The 27,879-nt window shown below is 45.4% G+C and overlaps 2 protein-coding genes across 8 annotated transcripts in view; one reads left to right on the top strand and one right to left on the bottom strand.

Moving 5' to 3' along the window:
- Positions 1 to 27,652, top strand: part of LOC135900880 (carotenoid-cleaving dioxygenase, mitochondrial-like) — a 119,447-nt gene extending 91,795 nt beyond the window's left edge. Inside the window, exons 2-12 of the mRNA XM_065430474.1 lie at positions 7,282 to 7,418; positions 8,894 to 9,018; positions 9,396 to 9,537; positions 10,412 to 10,553; positions 11,865 to 12,073; positions 13,157 to 13,314; positions 14,612 to 14,705; positions 15,938 to 16,049; positions 17,525 to 17,625; positions 19,312 to 19,426; positions 22,483 to 27,652. Coding sequence (XP_065286546.1) covers positions 7,282 to 7,418; positions 8,894 to 9,018; positions 9,396 to 9,537; positions 10,412 to 10,553; positions 11,865 to 12,073; positions 13,157 to 13,314; positions 14,612 to 14,705; positions 15,938 to 16,049; positions 17,525 to 17,625; positions 19,312 to 19,426; positions 22,483 to 22,637 — 1,490 coding nt within the window. The 3' untranslated portion in view covers positions 22,638 to 27,652. The remainder of the gene's footprint in view (positions 1 to 7,281; positions 7,419 to 8,893; positions 9,019 to 9,395; positions 9,538 to 10,411; positions 10,554 to 11,864; positions 12,074 to 13,156; positions 13,315 to 14,611; positions 14,706 to 15,937; positions 16,050 to 17,524; positions 17,626 to 19,311; positions 19,427 to 22,482) is intronic.
- LOC139056301 (uncharacterized) overlaps positions 1 to 27,879 on the bottom strand; it is a 447,952-nt gene that overhangs the window by 129,505 nt on the left and 290,568 nt on the right. The window lies entirely within an intron of this gene.

The following is a 27,879-nucleotide window of genomic DNA, read 5'->3' on the forward strand; positions in this document are numbered from 1 at the left end:
TATATATATATATATATATATATATATATATATATATATATATATATATATATATATATATATATATATATATTTCAGTCTTCATTAAAAGACCTCCTGCTAATTTACGCGGTTTCTGGTCCTTTTGTTAGAATTGCGATGCAGTAAACTCTTTTCAATTATAAGCTTTCTTTTTCTAATTTACAATGCGCGGATAAGCCTTCGTTTGTAGTGAGTAGAAAAGTGGCGCTCCTTTCGCTTTCGTTCTCGGTGAGTTGGCTCGGCTCGTCTATCGACATTATAACGAGGCCGGCGACCAGCCAGCCATGACGTAGGCGTTTACTTCGGGAAATACGTTGTACAAATATAGGAAAGGTCTCTACAACAACGGAAAGTTACTGTACCAGCTTTATTTTACGTATCTTCGAAAGTGGTTGAAAAGGTGAACATGTAGGTAGTTTACCACAGCCGCACTCACTCGTGTTGTGAAAGCAGAACGTTGGGCGGCTTCCCCATTAGCGAGGCGGGCTATTGGCGTCGCTGTAACTTCTCAGCGTTGCTGAAGAAGGGTCTCTCTCTCTCTTGTTTTATTTTCAGAGGCTGCCCACATCGAAAAATTCTTCTTACAAGATATCCACGCGCTTTTGGAAGTAACCGCTGGAGGTGTAAACACTACTGAGTGTCAGGATTTCGTTGTGAATTGAAAAAAAAATGGCTGTGGCTTAGGTATGGTTAAGCCCAGGATGCGAAGCATACTAGCCTTTATTTTAGTTGTTGAACCACTGTTTAGCCTGGTGAACTGCTGTTGCTTGGCTATATTTGGTTCGGCTAGACGAAGAAACAACTCATGCATTACTGCTTCGCCTTCAAGAGTGGAACGCGACAGCGTTCCCGTCGACCCGTCAAGGGGTGTAAGACAATGGGCTACAGGGCAGCGACTACGCGCCCCGCATTGGACGCGGTGAGCGTCGAGCAAAGCAGCGTTCGGCGCGGCAACGAAATGTGCGCCTGAGCAAGAGACGCACGCCTTAGAAACAGCTCGTTTCTAAGGCAACACCGCATTCACTAGAGGCGCTTTTGTACCGCTTTGAAGCATCGTACTCGTGGCTCAGTGGTAGCGTCTCCGTCCCACACTCCGGAGACCCTGGTTCGATTCCCACCCAGCCCGTCTTGCAAGAGTTGAGCCAAAGCCACTTCTCCTCTGTCGTGACGTCACGGTGTCACGTGGTTTCATGGCGACACCGCCGCGCCTGAGGAGCTGGGTTGAGCTCTCGTAATATGCTTCGCATAAAAAAAACTTGGCCCCCCAAAATCGCTCGTCAGTTTCTTTGAGAAAGCGTGCGAGAAGACGACGTCTAGTATCAACACCCTCTGAATATTCTTCAAGGCCTCTCCACCGGTCGCATGACGTCACGCCAAGTGACCGTGCCGGCGCTGCGCTTCGCTATCTCAGAGTTGCGCCCGTTTGCACTGCAGTTAGGGTACTGCCGCGCTTAGCTGCCATGAAGTTCCAAACTGTCTGATACAGTGATTTGTTCATTTTTCTTTCATGGTTAGCGCAAAAAAAAAAATGAAGCGGAGTAGTTTGTGCATGCCTAATACTGGTTTTTATCTGCTTTATTTATAATTGGTTTCATTATTACAGGACACCTTATATACTGAAAAATATTCCCGCTTTGAGCTCCTAATCAAGCTTTTTCCTTATTAATTTAAACATTTTCACATACTCTGCGACGATAGTATATTGAGCATTCTGGAAGTTTATAAAAAGTCTTCTGCTTCGCTGGTAATATTTTACATTCAGGTATAATAGCGTGCACTCACAGGAACGTTGAGCTGTCAGAGTTCAACCATATGTGTTAATGGGGGCAAAATACTATTACGGCACGCCATATAAGTTGTCTTCGCGTGCACAAGGGAAGCATTGTGTAGCTAGTCCAACCACTGTAATAAGAAACCGTGAGACGCCAGCAGTGAAGTGTTCGCAAAACTATTTTTATTGCGTTAGAAAGAACTTGCATTCACTTTTATTGCATTCACTTTTTCTTCAGCGTTGCTGCTTTGCGGGCTGCCGCCTTCTGCTGCGCATTGTCTTGTATAGTGTCATTTCTTACTTTGCAAAAGTTGCTTAAAACTACATTGGTTGCAACACGAACTACCAAACGCAAGAGAGTTTGTGCACTATGACCATTCTCGCATGTCTCAGTGTCTGGTTCTTCCAGGAGAGAAATCGTCTGCGAACTCACAACACCACGCTGATTACCACAGGAGCGAAAATCTTTCGCATTGGCTCTGAAAGACAATTTCTCTGCAACTAATTTAGTCATCAGTACCATATGCACTGTGCATGGCTGCGGAAATTTCAGCCCTCCTCTCGATAGGTTAACTATCATGGCTGTGTTTTCCGCTTCAATCTCACGGTTTTGAATAACCAGTGTACTGAAGCAAATGGAGCATGAAAGCTTCTTTAAAGCAGCATGAGCAGAGTATCCTGCAATGTAAGCAATGGCATCCATATGGGAGTGGGCAATGTGCAATATCGTCGTCACTGACAGCCGCGGAAAAGTTCCATCCTACAAGTTCTTCACTGATGCCTTCACACTCTGTTTCATCGCGTGGAAATGTCAAAAGTTTTTGAAGACGAAGCTTTTTCTCACATTCATAGAGTTGACGCACCGAAGTATGGTACTGTGCTCCTGCTAGTTGGCGGTAACGGCCAAACCGGTCTTCTAGCGCGTCCGTCTGAAACTTTCCCAACAAGATGTACTTAAAGTGAAGTTCCTCCAAGCAGTACCGCGAGAGTTCAACCAGGCAATAGCACGTCAGTCGCAAAGCACTGTGCGTCTCTTTCGTCAGCGAACCACTGCTGGCGCCAATTCGTATCCAAGCGTCCAGCCAGTCGACAACTGCACTCAGGAAAGTTAACTGTGTGTGGCCAACAGACGTTACAGGATTTTGCATGCTGTCCCTAAGCCTGTGGCCTTTGCAAGGGTCTTTAACGTTGACTATTCGCCACCATGTGAGGATAATGTCAATGAAAAGAGCGGTCGACTCAGCTTGAGCAATCTTCAATGCGGAACCATGTGTTCTAAGCGCATTTGACATGAACTCATTCATGAGATCCAGGACGAGTTTCACATTTTGGCGCTCCAAAGAGGTGGGATTCACGGCTTTTGCGTTCAGTCTATAGCCAGCCTTCACAAGCGATGATTTCTCTACAGAATAAAGCTGCCGCACCGCTGCAAAAGAAGCAGCTTTCATACGTCATACGTCATACCATTCAAGTCCATTTCAGGGAAATAGAGACATGTTCCGTGATTTTTTTGGTTGAGCCAATTGTTCCGGACGCACTTCAGCAGATGCACAGGATCTACAACGTAGAAAAGAGGACGAGCGTTGTCTGCTGGATGGGGATAAACAATGCTCAGTTGAGGGCTTGCAGCAAATAAGGACATCATCTTGCGGTTCAGAGCATTGTTGTCTGTTACTACAGCGATAACTTTAAGGCCCATTTTCTCAACATTTAAGATTATGTTCTTGGCATGCTCGTGCAAAATTTCTGCGCTCATTTTGCTCACAGGCAGTATGTGAATGACATCCTTATTTGCAGAAAGGAGCGAGTGTACCACGAACACATGAGCTGTTGTGGCGGGTTCTGTGGAATTAACCGATGATCCTACTATTGTGCCCCCTTTGTAGTCAAAGTACGATTTTATGTGGATCTCATCAATCATCAGGGTGACGGTCTTTTCATGCTCTTGCATTGACTTCACTCGTTCTCGAATGTAGGAAAGGTAGTGCGTTTGCTTTTGCTCTAGAAGAGGGTCACCTTTGTAATTTGAGCAAACACGCCGGAGTGTGGAAGGATGGGGCAAGATAATTCTTGATGCAGCTCTTGTGAAGTGATAAGCATGAGGAGAAATTGAATTCATAATACTTGCGAATACCAATAGTTCTGGACTATACACACGCTGCTTCGCAAGAAGAAGTGTTATCTGCTCAACCAGAAATTTCAACAAAGCAGAGTGTTCTTTCGGCGTATCACTGTCCTCAATGACGTCTGCAAGAAGTGAACTGACTAAGTGCAATACTTTAGTTTCCTTCGACTCTTTTGTCACTCCAGGTATATCATGGGAGTGCTTCTCGATCTCCTCTAGCAACAAGGACAGACTGGAGGTGTCACATACTTGAATTGGCGCAGTGCTACCCCAAGGAAGCGACTGAAGCTTCACTCCGTTCAGGAAAACGGAAAGTGATAGATCTGGGAGAACTAGCAAGGCGCATTTCACATTAGGTGAAGGATCTTTCTCAATGAGAAGAAACATAATTCGCACTTTTCATCAACAGAAATAGTCCAAAACGTTGTGTGGCAAATCCCAGACAGCTTAGCTTTCAGTTCCTCGTGTGATGAAATTTTGTTTCTTTTGTGTTCTAGTTCATTAGATTCAAGGGATCTTCTCATAGCCTCCTGCAGCGCAGAATTTTCCCTTCTTGCTTTTTTGGTGTCTGGCGATTCACTGCGTGCTGGCGTTGAGGAAAAATATTTTGGACAGTTTGGGAACAGAGAAGGCACAAGATCCTTCTTCAACTGCAGTCTATCACGCTTCATCTCTATTGTTCTGTCTGTTCATCTTGATGAGACAACGTCATGATGAAGTCATCTGTGTGGAAGTGCAGTTCGCATACCTGCGTGAGAAAATGAAATGAGGGAAGGCCATTCGTCAGAACTGTCTATTGCATAAAACGCTCAGTAAAAAGCATCTTAAGAGCGTGGACATTTTCCACATTTTCCACGCAAACAGACAAAAATTGTAGCACGCAGAAGTGACGCAATTTATACTAAGTGCGATAATCTAGGTATACGAGCTAAAATGTGAGAATGAAGTTCGTTCGAGCGTCCGTAAAGATGTTATTATTCCTGTACAGATGTACGCACAGTCTAGCGCTCATTCGCGGAAATAAATGCCTGCTGTCCAATGCGTACTTTATTTAAAATGCCCTCACTGCCTACAAAGGGTACTTTCCATTCTAGGAGTCACAGTCCATACAATAGCAAAAGCTCATCACTAAAAAAAATTACCTGAAGCAAAGCTTCAGTGCCTTACCCTCGAATGCGCTGTAGGTGTGAAATCCTTCCGTGGAATGGCTCGCAACCATGCTTTCTTCAGTGCTTCGTCTCTTGGAAAGCAGTAAACACGCACTTTTGGGCCATTGTCATAGTTTCCACGGCACCCGGGAACACATCACCGGCCCATATTTCACAAAGTTACACTCGCCGCAACAAGGCAGGCATTCAGTGATGAACTCCGGGTGAACATTCCATTCCTACGATAGTACGCGTATACAGGCCACAAAGGAACAGCTACACGGAAAAGATACTGCTGACGTTGCAGAGGTTGTCTACGTAAACACAAGTAAACACAACAAAACACTTGTATTGCATTAGGACCGTTGCACGGCGAAGAGGTGGCAGCGACTGACTGACGCCGCTGACGCTGCAAGCGAGTCGACTGAACTAGACGCTGGATGAGACGCCGGCTGCGCTCAAGTTCACTTGCGCGCGGTCCACGCGCGTTTGTGGCGAACGCGGGAACAGGGATGGCGTCGGCATTGGCGTTTGTGCTGTCTCTTGCGGGAATGGCCATGCCGGTCGAGCAGCCGGACACATGGTGTGACGTAGCACGTGTGGAAAGGAGGGTCAGGAGAGGCCTGAAGAATATTGAGAGGGTGTTGCTAGTATTCGCTTGCAGCAAAATTTGAAATTTCAACGAGAGACGCTGTCCGGTTGGCTCTACATGCCAGCGTTGTGGGTGCATGCACGAAATTTGGCTGAACGCTGGCGAACCATAAACTCGTGATATTTTTTTTTTCGAATGAGTGTAAAGGAAAGAAATTTGTTCGCCTTCCCTTTCACGACGAAGACATAGCAATATGAGATAGAAAACAAACAGAATAATATAACACAGGTTGGAAAGCAAAGGCAAGAAACACGCAAGGGCAAAAGAACCATGAGATCCCTATGTGAATAAAGATGTTCCTTTCTTGACGTTGCTGATACTTCGGGCAAACCTCTAATGCCGATTGTTGGATTAGGCATAGCTGTAGAAGTAGCTGTGCGCGAAAGAAATAAATAAAACAGCAACCATGCCCTGCCTCTTTTCTTTTTATTTTTTTCCATAAAAGTAAGGAGGGAGAATGCATTAGTTTTGATTTGCCTGCATAGGATGAGCGTTTATTTCTCACTCTCCCAATTACAACGCGCACCTCCACCAAAATGTTGCGGGAAGAAAGCAGGCCCACGAGTGTAAAATAACTTATATTTACAAATGATGGATATGGCGTTCAGGCAACCGCCAGACTTCGTCTTTCTCTAGTCCAATTCAACGTCTTCCTTCACTTCACCGTAACAATATAATGCTTGTTTCTTGTTCGTAGGTGGTTGCCAAGCTTCTCGAGTGCTAATACATTGTTTGCGTGGCAGTAAACATTTGCATGTTTAAGTTGGCGGGTCGTGTTCGTACTCTTCCGCACGCGTACTTTGCTAGTTTCCCCCCCGAAAAGTAGCATTTTCTGGCGCTGAAATTTGTTTATCGTGCGTGGCCTTTCTCTCCCTCCCTTTATACTTTCTTCTGATCCTCCTAGCTTCCTCCGCGCCCCTGTGCAGGGTAGTTAACCAAGCTTTCGGTTGGGGTATGTCAGCCTGCGGTGTCTTTCTTTTTTGTTTTATTATTTACATGAAAATAAAAGAAAGGTATTTATGCACCTCTAATGGCGACAGCTTCTCCTTTTCACCTAATAGCAACATGAATAGAAAAAAAAGAATAAATTGTAAAATGAGAACTAGCGTCACAGGTTTAGAGAGTTTAGGGTGGAGTTAGATGAGAGGGTAACTGAAGTCCACATATAGTTGCAGACATACCGGGACACGCAGAGGCAAATGGCGAGCACACGTATGTTGCACAACCCACTACATACCGAGTCCAGACAGATACTCCGTATAATGAGTCCCGAACGCACAAATAAGGCCCCGATGCGGTCTTTGATGAGCAGGAGCACAGATGAAGAAAATATACAGACGACATAATACGCAACCGGAGACACAGTAGTCAGAAGTCAGAACCAGGCGTCATATCACATACGGCTCTCTCTCTCTCTTACTGTCTTTGTTCTCTCTCTCTTTCTGTTTTTGTTCTCTCTCTCTCTCACTTCCTCTTGCTTATTGTGAACAGGGTAAAGTATATACCTCTTCTCAGCAAACCCAATCTAACGAAAAGCGTGTCGTCTGTTTCTCTCTGTGTGCAGGCGAGGTCCCCGAGTGGCTGAGCGGCAAGCTCTTCCGATTGGGTCCCGGCAAGTGGGAGCTGGGCGGGGGCTTCTGCCTTCGCCATTGGTTCGACGGTGCCGCTATTCTGTCCGCGTTCGACATACACAAGGGAAAGGTGCGCACCGCGGGTCGACGCATGCCCGCACGTTCACTCCGTTCACGAAACGGAGTTGTAACTTCACCGTAAACTTTATTTTACCGTTTACGGATTACCGCCTCTCCGGAGCCGTGGACGGTAGTAGCAAAGCTGGTAGCGACACCTCGTGGCGCTTTGTGCATCTACAATGCGTTTGCAAAATTGCGGTTGAGCGGGAATGATCTCGTCGAATGAAAATTATTGCAAGACTGCTTGTTAACGGTTATATCGCTATCAACGCGCTACACCAGCATTTAAGCGGGATGTGCTAGGTCGCTACAATATTAGGGTTGTGTGCTTTCTGATTAAACTCTTCGTCATCAGAAGTCGCTGCTAGCATTGCTGCTGCCACACACCTTCTTGGTAATCCGGTATACTTCAACCTCTAATAAATTTACGGAGAAGCTACGAATAAATTTGCCTTGAAGTCATCGTAGCATTTTTGAAGTCTTTTTTGAGCAGAAAGGGGCAACTTGACTCACATCCGCAGCTGCATGTGGCCTGGGTTTTTGGGATTGATTCAATGACCTGAAATCAAGCAACACCTACCGGTCGCAGCGTTAAGATGTACACAAGGTTTCGTTTGGCGTGCAGGCACACCGTATGGTACTGCATCTACAATTTGCCTAACCTTGGATATGTAAGGTTATGGAGTGCATATTTTATACATGTGCAGTCTTCAGTAAAGTATCATTCTGAGGTACAAGTTAGGACCTTCTAACTTAAGTAACAGGCCGTAAAAAAAATGCCATGGGTGATAATAATGCGTACATGCATTCATCCGAACACAAACTAACGAAACTTCTTTTTGCCGTCATATACTCTAACAGCGCACAAACTTCAAAACGCATACAGCTTTGTTTGTCGTCAGTTTCTTTTCGGCTAGCTGTTTCGGTGCTGTCTCCGTGTAAGCTAAAAACAGGCTATCTTATACGTACACTTCTTAATATATTGTTTTAGAGACATAAATAAGAGAGCAACAGTCCTATAACACCTGCCTAGAATTATTTCAGAGAGTAGGGTCACAATACTTCACCACTCTCTATAAAAGTTAAACTCGAAGAAATGTTCATCAGATCGATCATATCTTAATGGCGGTCCGCCACACAAACATCTCAAACTGTAATTAGCTGTCTCATTTTCTTTCTCTCTCATATCCTAAAAGAATTTGCTTGTGAAGCGTTTAGAATTTGAAACAGTGTGTTGTGATCAGCTGTATGCGGATCCGGCATCACCGACATGTATCTCCTATAGTGGGACACTGACTTGCCTTCTTGTGAAGGGATGGGTGCAAGACGGAGTTACTGAAAGATAAAATACATGCACTCGACTACATTAGACAAATTTATTTAGACCTTAATCGATATCCTGATATAATGTTTGATGATGTGAATAATTTGCGATCTGTGAATCGAATTTTCCCGAATCACTCACCTCCATCGATTCTTTCGCAGGTGCGGTATAGTTCGCGGTATCTACAATCTGAGGCTTACAAAAAGATGAACAGCGCCAGTCGCCCCGTCGTGACTGAGTTTGGCACGAGGTGTTACCCGGACCCCTGCAAGAACATATTCTCTAGGTGAGACCTGTCAGCTGGGAGGTCTTTATCTTTGTGAAAACTATCTTCAGAATCACACGTTTTTATTTATTTAATCTTCTATTACCTGTTTCTCTATCGTTTTGTTGTGCAACAGAGAGAGCTGAATGGAGTAGCCGAGGGGCTTCCAGCCCCAAACTCCTCACAGCTACGGGTTTATTACCGAACATATCTGAAGCAGAGCGTCCTACTCCTTCAATTTGTGTATTTCGTGCATGTTACAGCAAGCTCTGGCAACGATTGAACATATGTATATGTGCGACGGGCATGAATCTCTTCACGAGTTGCCGCGCGATTAGGCTTTACAGTGGGCTGAATAACGCGAGGCGAAGCTAAATTTGACGCCACAAACCGCGCAGGTTTTTCGCGGCCCTGGTCCCCAGCGACTTGACGGACAACAACTTCGGCAACGTGTACTCTCTAGGCGATGAGTTATTCTGCACTTCCGAGACGTGTTTTATGTGGAAGGTCGACCAAGACTCTTTAGAAGCCGTCCAGAGGGTGAGTGCAGCCAACTATTACTCAAAGAAAAAGTTCACGGGGCAGAAAAAGCTAGAAAAGACGCAAAAACGTCATCCCAAGACAACATTACCGTGAACTTCCGACGATGCCTTTCTGTGAGGTCATACATTTTATCAGCGCTTTCTTATGACAGGTTGGTAGTTTGTCCAACAAACAAGGATCACATTGTATTCTGGAGGAACCAAAGATTCAATCGAGCGAGCTCTGTGAGCCTTCTTGTGAGCGAAAGCAGCCCAAACCGATGGAAAAAAACGACAAAAATTGTTTCAGTACACAGGCCGGCAATGTAGTTGGAGGAAAAGTTAAAAAGAAGAACTTTGCTTTTGTCTTTTCTGCAATGATAACTTACACTTCAGTGTAACGTAAATGAATATATAGCCATGAGAGATTAATTACTACACCAGTGCAGACTCGTTTAGGGTTGTTTCTTATCCACATAATAACTATGAGCTGGCCAGCAAGCTTATGACAACAGGTCTAATCTTAAAAACAACAATAAACAAAAAGAACATCATGTGGTAATAACTCTAGTGAGTATGGTTTGAATTTATCAACATGTCGCTCCTATAAACTATTTCTCGCCGGGCCACTGAGCAGCACGCCATTTTTCTAATGTCCGGCATTCGTGCTGTAATGCTATAAGTGGGTTGAAAATGGTAGCCGCTTGAAGTTTGAATAAATATTGGACACCTCGGAGCTCCAGAAGCGTGTGTTCCTACCATGCCCCACATGCGCTGATAAGTTATACCATGTTGCGCTTGGTTGCTGCTGTATACTGCGCGAATGCCATTGTGTCCGCGGTGCCATATCTGAGATGTGCATGTGTCACATGTGTTCATTTGCACGAGCGCAGTTCGACGTGAACAAGTTGGTATCGGTGAACCTCGCCAGCGCCCACCCCATAACCCAAGAGGACGGGACCAGCTACAACCTGGGCGCCAGCTTTATATCGGGCCTCAAGTACCACATCATAAAGATACCGCCACCAGGAAAAGGTAGAGAACTCGTCACATGCACACTTATTCAGTACGAACAATGCAATGCGGAGGGACCGGATTCTCGATAGATGAAGAATTGAGCTATCTGCATGAAACTTTTGTTACGTAAGCACCGTCCAGAGTTAGCCATCACCAGCGATCGTCTGGTGAGTCGTAACCAAGAGAAACGATCGCTGTCATGAGGAGCAGGTGCCCGAATACCGGTCAGAGAGGAAACGCAGAAAGAGTTTCGCAAAAGCTGAAGATGCCAGCCCTGCTATTGCCTGGATTGCTACCTGAAATGGGGCGTCTGAACTGACATTAGACGAGCACATAAACAGAAGCAGAAAGAAATACTAGAACTAGACAAACAAGCCAAGTTCAGCTGACGCAGTAACAATACAGAACCTTCGTGAATATAATCCCGGTTTGGGGACGACTATTTCACTAATCCCGACGTTGTAATGGCTAACTGAAGATAACGTTATTTCGTGAATTTCAGGATTTCGCCTCTATTTCCTTGTGGATCACCCTGTGGACATTGCCGCCTTCTGCTCTGATAGAGGTGTCACGGTCACATGGTTTAGAGAAAGAAAACTGGTGTAGTTGATGTCACACTTCAGATTAAGTGGAATAAGTGAAGTTGGGTCGGGCAGTTCATGTGCCTAATGTGTGGAGAATATAACCGGAGGTTTATTACGGTCACAAAATTGATGCTAAGCAAAGCGATACGTAATTAATGGGGGTAGGGAAATTATCTTTTATGGTGAGACTGTGAAGGTGGTTGACATAAGGTGGAGAAAACTGACACAAGACCGCAACAATTACACATCGCTGAGAGAAGCGTTGTTCCTGCTCTGGACATGACATGTATGTAGGGGTGCCGACAACAATGATGATGATGATGAAAATGACGGGCTCAGTAAAATTACAAAACGTGAACGCGGACTGTAGGGTGGAACTCGTACCGTAGTTGGTAAACATAAGTGAAAATATAGAATATTCGTTGCAGTATTGTGCACTGTGTGGAAATCTTCGTAGTCAGCTATACCGAGATTCAGTTACGTTATACTACGGCGCAAAACTGCGATGTTGGCGATTAAACGCCCTAAAGAATACAAGCAAAGTGAGTACGGTCAGTGTACATCAAATTTACGGCCGACAGCAGTTCTACCACGCGCACTGGGCTTTAGCTGTAATTTGTTACCTATTATAGCGGCTTACGATTTAGATTAACTCTAAGGTAGCGCTAGAAGACTATAAGTTTTCGAGCAGCGCGTACTGAATTGAAGTGAACAATATAAAAAAAACGCGTGCTGACATGCGTAGGCTGTTCGGGTCTGAAGCGGGCGTCGGTGGCGTACCAGATACCATCGAGCTGGAAGACGACGTTCAGCTACTACCACAGCTTCGGCATGACGCGCAACTACGTGGTATTCGTCGAGCAGCCGCTCCTGGTGAACGCCATGCGCCTGGTGGGATCGCGCATCAAGGGCTACTCCTTCAAAGACTGCCTCGACTGGGCGCCCAAGGAGAAGGTGAACACGGTTTATTCAAGATGCTGAACTGCTCCGAGATGAAGCATTGCGTAAGGGAGATAAAGAGGTTGAACATATATAATGAAAATGAGCGAAGCTGTCAACTCGTTCCATAAAATTAGTAGTACGAAGTTGAACGTTATGACAATAACAGGAAATAGAATTCAGAAGTTGCATATACGTCGTTAGGCGGAAACAGCCTGCTCAACAGAGACTACTCGGTTTACTCAGTTAACTTTCACCTTTCCTTAATAATTATTGTCTTACTTTAGCCATTCAGTTTCTTCCCCGTGTTCGTTCTCCTGTGTAAAACAGCAAGTTTGAGAGGGCAACCTCCCTTCCTTTTCCATTTTAAATTATTTCTGTCGTTTTTTTGACCCCCCCCCCTCCTTGCCCCCACCTTCAACAAATCGACAGTGGTTGCCTCCCACCATCGCAGTGTGCTACGAAGTTCGTTGCTACAGACTTGCATGGTAACAAAGTGTCCACGAGATGTGAACTTGAAATACGCGCATTATCGGCAGTGCACTGACATGAGCGCTATAAAGAGCAATAAATTTTGCCATTTGCAATCACAGCGTAACGCTCAGTGGTATATTAGCACGACCAAGTCTAAGTGCAGAGCAGTTATGATTATTTCTGTTGGAGAAACTAGGTGCTGTTTGTTTTTTTTACGTGGGGGTGCTGCGCGAGCTGCTTATCCAGAATTTTATTTACAAGCCACTGATAAAAGGGGTATTGATATTCTAAATACTCTTCTTTCGCGTCACACGCTTCTACGGAGGCTAGTTGTGTGGCATGACCAGAGCGAATCTATGAGCGCCTCAAACGTAAAGCAACAACATCGCACCCCCGAAATAGCCGGAACTCAACGGACATGATGGGACAACAATGCGCGACTTCCTGTAAATTGAGTTTAAGGCATAGTGCGAGCCGAGTGAGGTGTCACAGACGTTTTTTTTTTTTCGCCCTGTTCTTTTCTTGTCACCACTCTCCCTACTTTATACGTGGATCTCCATGACCTCTGTGCCCGACCTGTCTTGCATGGGACTGACATCTGTTCGTGGCCATCGACGCAACTAGACCAAATTTGTGGTGGTGGACAGATCATCGGGCGCCGTCTTGAGGACGCGGTTCGTCACGGACCCCCTGTTTTTCTTCCACGTGGTGAACACTTACGAAGACGACGGCCACATCGTGTTCGACATGATCGCCTACGAAGACGCCACCATATTGGACAGGTATGTGACCCCAGTCAGGGGTTTGACTCGAGAGGGAAGCAGTCTGTATACGTGAACAGCTCCAATATCGCCGGAACCGATTGCGCGCTGTAAGCAGCAGCCTTGGTGTGTGGTCGTGTTTGGTGTCAAGTGTGAAAGAGAGAGAGAGAGAGAAGGGAAGACGGAAAGGCAGGGAGGTTAACCAGACTGAGTCCAGTTTGCTACCCTACACGTGGGGAGGGGAATTGGGAGCGAAAGAGGGAGAGAGAGAACTTAGGTGTAGGATGTCTAAAGTCGGGCACTCAAGTCTGTTGCCCTCAGGTAGCGAAAAAGCGCTCGAACTGCTTTCTGGGCCAATGAACTGTGAGGCCAGGCTCCCAAGATCTTCGCTTCCATAAACGGCCTGTCATCCAGTCTATTTAAGGCACACTGGAGAGTCTCACGTTGATTATCGAAGCGAGAACAGTGGCACAGAAGGTGACTGATGGTCTCTTCACACTCGCACTTAGCGCACATTGGTGAATCCACCATTCCAATAAAGGTTTCATGCACATCTGCGCCGGTAATGTTGCGGAATGTTGTGTACACGAGTATGAAACTATTCATTGCACTTTTTCACTTATGCCGCAACCAGGAATGTCAATGTCTAATGAAACAATTTTTATGGCAATCGCCAACCCCGATCCGTCTAAACAGAAGCTTTCGGGAAAGAAACTGCTACGTTTAGGTGTCTCTACTAAATTTATTGTAAGGCTTTATTTCTGATGCCCTGTCAGTTAAAAATCGTAAAGACACAGCGAGAGTAATGTGAGCCGAGCGGAATAGAGGTTTATAAGAATAGTGTTCGCTCGACGGCTCTGCGCTTGCAGCAGGAAGAAGTGCAGCAAAAGGAAGCCGGAAGGGAACAAATATGTGGAAAGGAACTTTCTGCTGTAGTACAGGCCACTAAATTAACGGGAAGCAAGGACTCACGTTACGTTTTCTTCGCAACCCTTGGCCAATCCGCCTTCGTGGGTACGTGCCATATGTTAAAGGGAACAACACCACCTCCACTAACAACAACAGTTGCAACTACGACGATGACTACGACGACAACGACGACATCAACGACATGCGTTGAGGCGCCTGACAACAAGCGGTATTCCCTGTAGTGTTTTTTTTTTTTGAAATACTGTCTTTTTTGGACAAGGCATAAGACGTAGTGTACACTCGTCATAGAAATGACACTTTTAAATTGGAGCTTTCTTTGCATTCCCTACATTTACTCATATTTTTCTTCAATTTTGTGACTGCGCACAATTCTGTTTGCTTCTTACAGGTATTACCTGGACAGGATTAGGAACTCCGCGGCCGAAGATTTCGATCCGGACTGCCAGGGTCATTTCCGGCGCTTTGTGATTCCCGTTTCTAAGGTGCGCAGTCGGTGAAATTAAACCTTTTTCTATTTCTGAGGGAAACAAAACAAAACAAAAAAAGCTTTTCTTGAATTTTTTTCATTAGTCTAAACAGGCTTACAAGGCACTACAAAAAATGTGAGCCTTTATGTAGCAGACTATTCGAGTTAGAGAAACTGCTGACCGTCGCGAAAAGAAAAGAGGCTGGCCGCTGATCGAGCACTTCGACAGTATGGGAGAGAGGGAGAAAAAAAAACGCGCGCTTCTTCCAACTTTTCTGAAAGGTCACGAAAGAAAATTGAAAGCAGACTTGCTCGTCTTACCACGTTCGAAATAAAATGAAAAGGAAATGAATTAGGTGAGTCTCCTCAATTCACAATAAACAGTGAGGCTTGAGAAGATCATCACGATGAATTACTGTGTTTCATTTAGAACTTGCATTTATTCAGTTCCCTCGCTTCTTCACAGTCGTAATTAGTTTCATGTTGTAAAAGGGCCGCTTCTGCCTATGTTTTTGTTTGCCTGCGTTTTTACCCGACAACACATTTGAGTCAGAAAATTGTTAGCTGATCTTAGGTGCAGTGAAGCAGCACTTCTAGACAGATTATGCAGTTGTATCGTACGCGCAAGTTTTGCATAGTTGCGATGGACATACAGGGGAGCATCCGACAATACTCAAGGCCGCCAATTCCAGTTCAAGGGTGTAGTTCTAGCCTTTGCCAGCTTGATTTCCGCATCACGCTTTTGCAAGCCTACCATAATAAAACCTGAAATTGCGAAGAAAAAGGAAAGAAAGAAAGAAAGAAAACGAGCCTCCTAAAAAGAGGTTGGTGTCCCCGAAATTTTTGTGTTAGTATGCGGCCTACCCAACCCCCATCTGCCCCTTCCCCTTACGTTCCCCGAACAAATGTTGCCCCCTTCCTACAGAAAAAAACATTGCTGGCTATGCGCTGCCTAGACGGATGCATGGTTAACGGCACAGAAATCTAGAGATGTTTAAAACCCGCATGTGCTAGTCTAGTGGTCACGTGACCACGTGTTATTATTATTTATTGATTTTTCCCGTCTATAGGGCTCTGTTGTTACGACATATATATCGGCATAAAAATTTTAAACAGCCAAACTCCCCCTTTTATCACCCTTTTGTCATAGGAACGTCTATGCCTCGTTTTCGCTTGGAAAATAATAAGAGTTATATATAAATATGTTTCTCTCTCCCCCTGCTCCTTTCCCACAACAAAAAAATGCAGGTGAACAGCACGAAGGAGGGAAACCTGGTGAGCCTCAAATACACCGAGGCTCGCGCCTATCGCCAGGACAACAGCACCCTCTGGCTCACCCACGAGGAGATGGGATGTAAAGGTAGGCACATAGTCCCGCTCTCCACGCGTGTGCAAAGGCCTTGCGTACTGTAATCTTTTCCAGCATACGACGCGAAATCTGCCCGAAATATCAAACACACGAGGGACAAGAAAAAATAACGTTGTTTGCGCTTTACTTCTTTACATCCGGGAGCCTGTTGCAGGCGACAAGCACTATTTATGTCAAGAAGGAAAAAAGTGCCATCCACCTGACAATAACACGACGCTATAAAAGAAACCCATGCGGGTTTTAAACAGAAAGCAAGCTTCGCAGTTTTATAAAAATCGTCCTGGTCTGGAGATTCGATCCCGGCACCAATGCCATTCCAGGACAGCCGCTCTACCATCTGAGCTAAACAGCTGGGTATACCAGATTGTACGGTCAGACCTTATTGATCGAAAGCTCAGAATGCAGGAATACTGAATATGGCAATATATGTCAATATTTATGTTTGTTTAACTGAGAAGGTTGCACTTATGGCACGCAATGTTTTTAGTAAATTGCTGTAAATATCGGCGGTGCATAGTCAACGACTGAACTAAGGCCCTCTTTATTCACATTCTAGTTTACATATACGTAGAAGCAATTGCGAGCCTGCAATTAAATTAAAATAGTTTATGGAACACCGTTCTGCTTGGACCTTTAGAGCATTGAGAAGAATTAAAAAAGACAGTGCAGAGCTCTAACATTCGGGAAAAAAGATTGCTACAAGCAGAAACACGAATAATAAACCATGTATTCTCGTGCTTATGTGCAGCTGATACTATCAGCCGCTCAGCAGTGAAGCTCAGTGCAAGAAGTTGAACAAACTTGAGAACGAGGTAGGGCAGTAATATACGGTGTGTCCCGGATAACATTAGCCAAGCTGCGCAACGCAGAAGATGATGTAAAAAAAAACATGGTGCAAGATACAATTACAAGATCCATGGTGTTCAGTCGTCAAAGGTCAAACGACGGAACGCCGTACGTGTCAAATTTGCACCTAGAACTGCGCTATTTAAAAGCACTTTCTTTGTTCTTTGAACAGCTTGGCTAACTTTAGCTGGGACAGCATCTGTGCTGCGGCCAAATATTTTAGATGAATGCGTTGGGTTACAAGGATTGGCAGACAGACCATTAGCACTCGCAGTTATGCGCTATCTTCTTGGTTCTCATGCTTGTTGAATTTCTTGTACTGCGCAACAACGGTTGAGTGATAAATGAATGAACAAAGGAACAGATATATCAATCAATCAATCAATCAATCAATCAATCAATCAATCAATCAATCAATCAATCAATCAATCAATCAATCAATCAATCAATCAATCAATCAATCGAATAAGTCTTTCGGCACGTGGGCCCAACTCCATGCGTTCCCAATTGCTAAAGAAAAATGTTCTACTTCTTACAACCCACACGATTGCACTGAAGAATATGCACCGTGCCCTGAATTCTAAGATGAGTGCACTGAAGCGTATTCTACCGATTTGCAGGGTACGACTTACCGACCATAAACCCGGAATACCAAGGGAAACCCTACCGCTACACCTACGGCAGTGGAAACTTCGAGCGGCTAGGCGAGTGCCGGAATGCGGTAAGCTCAACAAATCGATGCGCTCTCTTTCCGTTCGACGGAACCAGCGGTTTCGTTATATTCTGGCCACCGATCGGTTTCCAAAATAAAAATTGGTTCAATGCCGCCTCCGGCAGTGGCAAAATATACACGTCCTTCGTCATTTCTCTGAAAGAGTTTTTTTTTCTCGTTTCAACTGGCGTAATGTGGCTGAAGGTAATTATATTCTACGTTTGCAATTACACCATGACACATTGCAGATGATAGATCTTACATCGAGGCGCAATTACTCGAAGCATAGCCGTCGCGGTAGCTCACTGGCTTTCGCGTTCTGCTGTTGAGCAAAAGGTCGTGGGTTCAATTACTGTTCGCGGCAGCTGAATTTTGATGACGGCAATACAAAGCTCGCGGCCATGTAGATTTAGGTGCACGTTAAAGAAACTCAGTTCGCCGAAATTCGGAGCTTCCCAATCGTCTCCCGTAACCTACCATGCTGTATCGGAAGTTGACTCCCAGAATGTTTTATTGTCCCCCTAATTTTTCTCTTATTAAAGCGAAGTCTTATTTGCAAGTCCTACCGGAATTCTGTGACCGTAGCTGCCGGGGCTGGCTAGCCGAATAACTCAAACACAGAGAGAGAAAAAAAAAGAATGACGTGTCCGACGGTAGCATCGAACCTCGGTCTCCCAGAACAGCAGCCTTATACTGTAAACATTAGGCTGCAGTGGTACGTGTACTTTTCTCGTACCAACATCAAGTAGCTCGTTGACACAATTAGCGCTTGTGTCACGTCGCACATCGCGTGCCGACTCCAGTCTCCATTAGGCCTCGGACGCAGGAAGGAAACAAGCGAAGAGCAGTCATCTCCTTACTACTGTCATTCGAGTAATACTTCTTTCTGCGTATACTTTTCTCACTTCCCTCTCCTCGACAAACATCCAACATCAACTTCGTTCTCATGACACCACTGCGTCGTCGTATCACAGGGTGCATTCTCATCAACGGCTGTCTGCATTAGGGCAAAGCTCGTGAATGGTGCAATGCATGAACATAAACGTTGCGTGACATTGAGGTCGGTACCTGTGCTGCACGTGCATAAACACAAACATTGCAAGAGATTACATATCACATAGGATGTATATAAAGACCGCCGTACGGATCCCAGTTAGCTTTGGAGCAGTTAATTAACCGCTTGATATAAGCTTTGCTTCAAATAGATTCCAACATGGTGGTGCTCGTGGTGGTGTTGCTTAAGGCGGGCTAGCCTGGCATACTTGGCAGGCCAACATATGCATCGGATCGCACAATTATTTGCTCACGCAGGCAAATATACATGGCACTCATGTACACACGGAAACAGAAGCAGGCTAGCAATTGTGTCCTTCCCAAAGCATGTGAGGTTTGAAAATTCAGTACTGCAATGGCAGCTCCTGTAGCTATCAGCAAAGGCAAAAGTACGCCGGAATGCTGATAACCAAAGATACCATAGTTCTCAATAGTTGTCAGTAGACGCAAAAAGGTACAGCGATTAAACATATTTCGTAGTGTGTAACGCCTCGACGACAAAATCAGAATATTGCACTTTATAAGTAGTTGTGTTCACTACTTCAGCGCATTACACTCAGAATCTAGATTGTTCGTGTTTTCCCGCACGTACTTGTCCTTCTATACCACCTCTTATCGGCTGTCTGAACGATGCCTATACAGATCTGCAAGCTTGACATCGAGAGGCGGGAAATGCAACTCTGGCGAGAGTCGGATACGCAGTTCCCCAGCGAAGCCGTCTTCATCGCGAACCCCGAAGGAGTGGACGAAGATGACGGTAAGCACACTTGTGTCCATCACATGAGCAGCGTTGCAACACCAGAACCTACAGTGCCAAAAGACCCCTAGCAAATGCCACGCCCTTTTTGCGGGCTTACAGATAATTTTACGTAGGTTAAAGTGGGTGGCTTGTTCGAATTAAGCAAAGAAAAAAAGAAAGGAAACTGAATCCGGCGAATATCAACCTGTTTAACAAGGAGCTAAAAAAATTTGGTTCAGTGTGTGGTCTTCCAAAAACCTTGTGTGTCATTTTTAGAGCGAAAGTTCTCCTACGCCATGTCTCGCAAGGTCATTCATCGTGTCGCAATGACCTTGAGCCACCGGAGCACCGGTGTGGCAGGTGTGACGTCGCAGCTGCGGCACAAAGTTGCGGTGCGTGACAAAGTCGCAGCTGCGCCCTCTCGGTTTCGCCTCTGCGGCACCACGTGACTAGGCGAGGGTTTAACGGCTGCTTCGCCAGCGCTTGCTCACTCAGTCTCGCCGTGTATGGTGCGCCGGCTGGGCCATGCGTGCGTGCGCTTCAGCGCAAGCGACAGGCTGAATCCAATTCTTCAGTAGATGTATCTAGAAGGCAGGCCAGGAAATCTCAAGTGAAGGCAAATTTGCCTGCTGGCACACAGGAGCAAAGGGAGGCCAGGTTAGCACGTTACAGAGAAGCATACCAAACGCGGAAGCGTGCCAATATTGAAGCTAGTGCAACTGCTGCCGTCGTTCAGCAACACGAACAGATTGGCGAAGCCGTGGGTACAAGCAACGGCACCCACAACGAACGTTTGACGAACCACCTCCTTCGGCTGGCGACCAGCTCGACTGCGATGGTTAGGCTTCACTGCGATATCGCGGACAACCCATTCGGCAGCGTGCTTAACGTCTGGGAAAGACTGTGGCCTAACTTTAGTGAAACACTGCGCATAGTGTTTGCAAAACCAAGCCAAACAAACCTTTCGCTCGTGATACTAGCTTTGCAAGAGTTAAAACTCAGCGAATTTGTTTTATTGTCAACAGTATAAAAACTATTTTTGATTATTTACTTACGAGCTTTTTATATTTTTTTATTTTTATATTTGGTATATTTCGTGCCGACGATATTCTTTTGAGTCACCTTTGACAAGTGAGTGAATAAATGTATGCATGTGCGCATGTGTCCATGATTGACGTGTTTGCCACTGCTTACATGGATTAGAAATAGGTAAAGGAGGACGCAGACTAAGTAGCCTCGAGTGAATGGCTGTGCTAAGCAGCTTGATTGCAATGTGCCCTTTCGCGTGACCGAGCAACTTCACTCATACATGCAGGATGAGCGCTTACTTAGCGTCACCGCGCGCTGCTCAGTAAATATTCTCTCCTTGTGCCCCTGCAAGCGAACCATTTAGTCCTAAGTGGCAGTTTGAGGTATCGCCGACATGGTGAAAATTTCAGTTCTCTGTTCCATCAGATGCGTGAGTCAGGAGAAATACCACTAAATATATTCATGACCTTAACAACGGAACATCCATTATACGGCGCGACGGCTGCTGAAGGAAACAAAAATCTACAGTGACCATCGGGGGACGGTTGTCCATGTCAAGTGATAGATAGCTGGTGTAAAGCTGGTGCGATGTCTAGTTGTGTGTGATGCGAGTGTGTGTGTAACTAACCACAGGACGACGGTGGTGACGATGTATAGAGGACGTCGTCTAGACTAAGACGACACTATGACGATGGAATGGAGCCAAAGCAGCGAAGGCGCTGCGATGCTGGTGTGAAGACGACATCGCGACGACCCTGGAATGATAACGACGGCAAAGGGTGACGACGACCGTGTGATGGCGGTGGCATGATGAAGACGGCCTAGCGACAGCAGAATGACGAGTGCGTGACAGAGGGGGAGGCCGCGCAACGATGATGGCATAAAGAAGATGGAATGACGATGGCGGAAATGGCGGTAAAACGACGACCGTACGATGACGGCATCATGACGATGATGGCGTGTATTCAATGGAGTGACACTACCGTGATGACGATGATGGAGCGGTGACGACGGTTTCACAGTTCAGCGCAATGCGTTGGCGGGCTAGTTGGTGCGAATCCATGAATACTTTTTTTTGCGCAAAACAACAGACACTCAACAGGCACTCATTCTTGGATTCTGTCGTATGAGTGCGCTCTTGTGATCGGACGTTGGTGGCTCCACCACATGGTGCTCACTGCGCATGTTCCCCTAGTTTCAGCTGTCTATAAAGGAGTGACGCAATAAAATTATGTCAGTTGAGAGTAGCGCCTTGTCCTGGTCGTCTTTCTTGTGCCTGTTGTTTTGCGCTAAAGAAAAAGTATTCATGGTTTCACAGTGACCATGTGACGACGAAGGAATGAAGACAACGGTATATCGCCGATTGTTTGACAGAGCAGCATGATGAAGATGGCAGAATGGTCACTACAGAGACACGGTGACGCAGGTGGCGCGAAGACGAACGGCTCGAACTTAATGGTTTAACAAAAATGGCAAAACGGCAACAGAATGACGGCAACGACAATGACGGCACGACAAAGACTGCGTGGTGATGACGTCATGACTAAGACGGCAAAACTGCTAACACCAGCTTAACGCAGTAGAGGGCGCATTTATAGCGGGACACGAGTATATTACAGGACAGTGGTGGCTGCTCGATTGGACCACTCGAGGCCTTGCCGCGATCTCCTCCTACTCTTGTATGCGAGAAGGCTCGCGCTGTAAGGAACGATACTAGGCCTGATCAACATTTTCATCCTACGCACGTGTCTATATATATACATATATATATATATATATATATATATATATATATATATATATATATATATATATATATATGTGTGTGTGTGTGTGTGTGTGTGTGTGTGTGTGTGTGTGTGTGTGTGTGTGTGTGTGTGTGTACATACAAATGTAGGACAGGCTCCAACGGTAACTGTCCCACGGGTCTTCTAGAAACGCTTTCGATTGCAGGTTCTTCCTCTGTCTGGTTCTTTGACTAATGCTTGTCTTTCGTTTTTTTTTTCTTTTTCACCCGCTTCTATTCCCTATAACCCGCCCCGCAGGCGTCCTTCTGTCGGTCGTGAACGACACAGACTACAGCAAGCCGGACTTCCTCTTGGTGCTGGATGCCAAGACGCTGACTGAACTTGCGCGGGCCCAAGTGCCCCCTCACGTGCGCGCCTGTACCTCGATCCACGGTTGCTTCGTCAGGAGCTGAGGGGGCCTACGCAGCCTCTCTCCTCGGGGAGCACCACACGAACCGCCTTTGTATTCGCGCAGCCCTGGTCCAATCCATTGCATGTACGCGTCTTTCATTTCGGTGTGGTGCAAAGTATCGTTCGGCGCCGCCAAGTGAGGTCGCTTTTTAGTGGTGAGCTTCCGCCTGTCCGTGAAACGTGTCGCAGCTCACGGAATGTCGGAACACCGTGGATGCCGACGGCAGCAGCAGCAGCAGCGCCGGTAGCGCCACCTCCTGAGGCTTTCTTCAGCCACAACGCGCTAGAAAGAAAGGTGTCTGGGCTTATTTATATGTCTAATCTTTTTTCAAGGACGTGATTTTATAGAAAATGTTAGCGCCTTTACTCAGCACCGGTAACTCGTCGTCGCACGGCAAGCAAAATGAGGTGACAAAAAGCACCGCTAAACACCGAACGAATGCAGCACAAGAGCACGTTTACTTCCCAAAATCTTAACACGCGTCCGGGAAGCCACGGAAGACAGTACGAATTCTATCTTATTAAATTCTAGTACGGATAATATTAAACATGTATCGTTACACAAATAAGTAACTGTACTTGAAGCTTTACGAGAAAACGTACAGAACTTCAGTTACTTCGTTGCGTCATTGCTCTCGCAGAAGGGAGTAAAACAAAAATACTCCTAATTACCTCCAGACACATACACTAGCCCAGACACTAGACACACCAGACACTAGCTCATCAACGGCTAGTGTCCGGTGCTGCGTGTACACCTTTGCAGTAGCTGCAGTTATAGATCTGCGCGCTCTAATTCACCTAAGCTTGGCAAGATTTCGCCACCAGCGCTGCGGCACACGTCTGCAGTGCACCTCGAGTTCCAGCTGCATTTCGTAAACTGTGATACGTCGACGGACAGGTTTTAAAACTTTGTATACTTTGTGTAGTGAGTCGCCGTCAAGGTACGACGTGTGTGAGGTGAACCGTCGTCGATCTCATGTTGACCGTTGTGAAGAGACTTGTTGCTTACCGATCCGCGTAGATGAATGACAGAGTTGTAAGTGTTGTGAAGTCAAGTTCAAACAAAAATGCAGGTGTGTATACCTTGCCGTCGTGTCACAGCCATTTGCCTAACTGTTACCTGCGTCTTATTACTGTTCTTTTTTTTCTCCAGGAGTCTCGCTAGCATAGCTTTCAAAAGAAATTTCAAGAGCGCGCAGATTTCTTGGTACAGTCATTGTTGAATGTCTCCCTTCGATAACATTAAATTTAAGGTATATTCTTGCTTTCTCGTTCATTTGAGGAAGCGTACGATCCTTGGAATCCAGAAACAGAGATCTCGTGCTCACAGTTGTGTAGCTAAAACATAGAAATAGCACTCTAAATTAGCAGAGCACACCAAAAGCTCAGATAAGCAACCTGTAGTAAAGTCGTTAAAGCCTGCCATTCTCGGCACCCAACACCCTATGCTTGCATTAGCAGGCAACGCGCAGATAGTGTGGTTCTACGAAATACTTTATCGTTATACAAAAAGCAGTCAAACCATTTGCGTCCATTTGTGTAGTTTTCCTGCAATTTGCCTTTTCCGACGGAACATTGCGGGGGTATGACTTGCGTGAATAGCGTTCTTTGGTCATACGTTGCGGCGTTGTGCGTAGCGGCTTCAAGTGAAGCTGAATATAATGCGTGCGCAAGAACTTTTTTGTTCTTGCGCTCAGGAACGGTGAATAACCGTTATTTTGTAAACATCAAGGCAGTGCCATTCCGCCAGATTCCTGGGGTGTTGACGTGTTGTTTCTATGTATCTACGTACGCGTTCACTGCGATGTTTTGCAGCTTCGGTTTTTTCAATTAACGCACTAAGCTACTTAACCTTTTCTCTGGATACCTCGTAGTTATATGTGGACTAAAAGAAGAAACACCCGGCTCCGTAATTTCAACATTGTGGTCCAGTTAGGCATGCTCTGAGCTTTACAGATAAAGCAATAACATGACACAATCAAGGACCGTCGTATAAATGTGTACTTAAAGTCAACCCAGTCATGTCAGTTGGAAATTTTCAAATTGTTCAACCAAGAGCTCCTAGAACCTGACTTTTTTCTATTAATTGCAGTAAGCTTCAACAAATGTGAGCATAATTAGAACATTCCTCCTTTCGCCACGTATTTAAAGAGGGAACACACAAGATATTTTCCTGAACAAGCGTTCATGCTGTGTGTATCAGCAATCACTCTATGCCTTTCTTCACATCTTAACAGCGCTCTTGATTTGTACATAAACAATTGTAAATATACGCTTGATATCGGGCAACTACGTCACCACTTGACTCACCTATTTCATTTGGAGTTCGTCATTACGTGGTTTCCTGGTTGTTCGATCGTGTAAAAATATCAGCTGTTTCCTCCATCAATTTCTTTTCTTGTTTTTTTGTTTTTTGACTTTGGTTTAGCCGGCACGAACGGGCGTGCCGGCTAAACCAAAGCGTTTGCTAAAATATGCACGTTTCCCGCATGTCGAAAATTGCGAGGGCGTCGCGGCCGACTTAATATTGCAGCCTTGGTTCTAAGCTGCATCACGAAAATGGGAATAAATACAGCACGCACTTTTTTTCTTTAACGTAGCTCACTGTAAATGAGGAGCTGCCTGACAGCATGCGCACCCTTGTTGACGACAAAGCCCAGAAAATATACTTCCGCCAACGGGCCACTTCGACAACTATTGGACAAATGGCAACCATTGCTCTATGACTGGTGCACAGTATGGGGACAAACGTTTATTTGAGGTACAGTTACACCCTCAGTGAATCAGTGAATAACGTCGGCACGTCATCTTTGTGTCCGCTTCAGAGGCAACTTGTGTGCAACAGGCCAGAGCAGACGCAAACACGACACCTCGCCTGTTAGGATTTGGTGCCCGTTCTACTACTGAGGTTGTTATTAAATAATTACTGTAGACAAGTTAGGGGATAGATTACATTAGAGCCGCCTATTCTGCGGCGCATATGAAACGCAACGCGGTCCCCTTTCCCGCGTAACATACCCACACACCCCGAAGACAAATATACCCATCCTACACACAAAAAGCAAAATCAGAACAGAGAAATAATGTTTTAAAGTCATCTCTGCCGAGGATGACCTTGCCCTTGCCCGTTCGGTGCCTAGTCGTAAAAGCGCGGTTATGGGCACACAGCTGGCTCATTTTGGAAGAATATACCGAAACTTGCCCTTCCGGATTCATAGGTGAACATCTTCAAAAGAAGTCGGCCTCGCTGGATAAACCTTGCACCTCAGACACACTCGGAATTTCACGGACCATTGAAATGAAAGATCATTCAAATTTGTGAGTTCGAAGGGCTTCCTTGCATGAGCGCGCACAATGGAGCCACTTAAGCGCTCACGTTTCCATGGCCTTTGCTTTTTTAATGGTCATTGGAAGCGCGCGTCGAACTGTGCTACTAAAGGGCTCTTGAAATTTTCCAATCAGGTTAGGAAGTGTGAGTGCTGAAGGTTGGAGGCCTGACAACTTCAGTGAATATCGTAAAGTTCCTGGGAATACTATAACCCGCCCTAACGGTAACCCCTGAATAAGAGGCTGAGTCGGGCTTCGAGATGTACACACTTTTGATTGCGAAAATGGATAGAGAAAATTTTCACACCGTTCTCCAGATCGTTTTTTAGGCTTCACAGACGACATCAGACAAACTGGAAAGCCATGGATACGATTTGTCCGCGTAAATCAAGCAATAGCTTGCACAGAAACTAACGCTCGGTTTAACCTTGAGCGCGCCGTTGTTCAGTATAATATTCTTGTTCGCCTAAAGTCGGGTTGTGTAAAGGTACTTTCTGTCGGGATAGTTGGCACCAGTCATCAGACATTCCGAACATAACCGTTACATCACCTGCTCTCTAGCATTGTTTTCGCCATCCATCTTACCGTGTTTTTTTTTGTTCTTTCTTTGACGCGAGATGTGGGACCACTTCCTTTTCTGGCAATTCAGGGTGTTGACGATGACGTAGCTGCTCGTAATGCATCTTTGTTTTTGTACCTTTTGTTGAAGCACATTACCATGAGTGGAGTGATGTTAGAAGTACAGTCGACCAAAAAAGTTTACGGACCAAGAGATCTGACGACAGTCTGAATATCTCCGCGGCCTCAAAACGCAGCCTGGTATTCCTATTTGCAGCCTTTACTGGTATATGTGGACAACATTGTGATGTATGGTTTTACTGGCTGTTCTTAAAGGCTGCTCGTATATTTCGCATTTTCTGAGACCCTATGGTCCGTAAACTTTTTTGGTCGACTGTACATCTAAGCTGCCAGTCTTACGCCAAAATGACATCTCTGAAAAACTAGTCATGCTCCTTATAACTTATTGTTTAGCAGCCTTGGAAGATTGCTGTTCAGAGAAAGACGAGTCTTAAATTTCAATCGGCATAATTGAGGCATTAATTAGGTCGGGAATGCTGACTACGTGAAAGTTGAGATGAACTCGTTTGATAGCTTGACCTACCAAAAAATGCATGCGAGTTTATTATACAAAATGAGGCAACGAGGATAAAGAGAGAGACAGCTGTCCAGCACTTGTGTTCGCTACTTGACACATTCCATGCATTCTTCATTAATGAACAATGGTCTGGCAAGTCCGAGTATAAACGCACTCATGTTTTTGTAAGTGATTTCAGTGACCACCAATGTCCTTTAAGGTGAACTTTGTGGGAGGCAGCACGGAAAAAATAAACGACGTCCTTAATCTCAACGGTGTCGAATGTTAATCATCATGCATGCATTCCCAAACTGTGATAAACCGATTTGTTCCACATTCCTTCATTTCCATACTGCGTGTGTCCTGTGCAACTGCATCTCTTCATTGCCATTATTTTACACATTGTATACTGTCCCTAAGTTTATGATCATTGTGATATGCTTTTTGTGTCAGAAGTCTGTTCGTACTTGGATACTACTGCTGTATTTTGTTTGCCTGTACAACCGAAGCCTGCAAGAGTCTGGCATCCAGGCTGGCAGTATCCAATAAAAAAAAGTTGAAACTTGGCCTTGTCAGTTTTTTTAACCATTAGTAAACAACCCGAAAGGGAAAGAAATACTCATAAACAACAATCAATCTCTTGTCTTGGTCTTTCTACTATCATTTGTGTTGTCATGTCACAGAAAGTCATCCTCCTCTTTTGCAGCATTGTACGTCGCGGGTCCCGAAATTGATGCACAAACGCCACATCTCTCAGATTATGTTTGCGGCGCATGACGCCG

This window comes from Dermacentor albipictus, chromosome 2, assembly GCF_038994185.2.
Source record: "Dermacentor albipictus isolate Rhodes 1998 colony chromosome 2, USDA_Dalb.pri_finalv2, whole genome shotgun sequence".
Lineage (NCBI taxonomy): Eukaryota > Metazoa > Arthropoda > Arachnida > Ixodida > Ixodidae > Dermacentor > Dermacentor albipictus.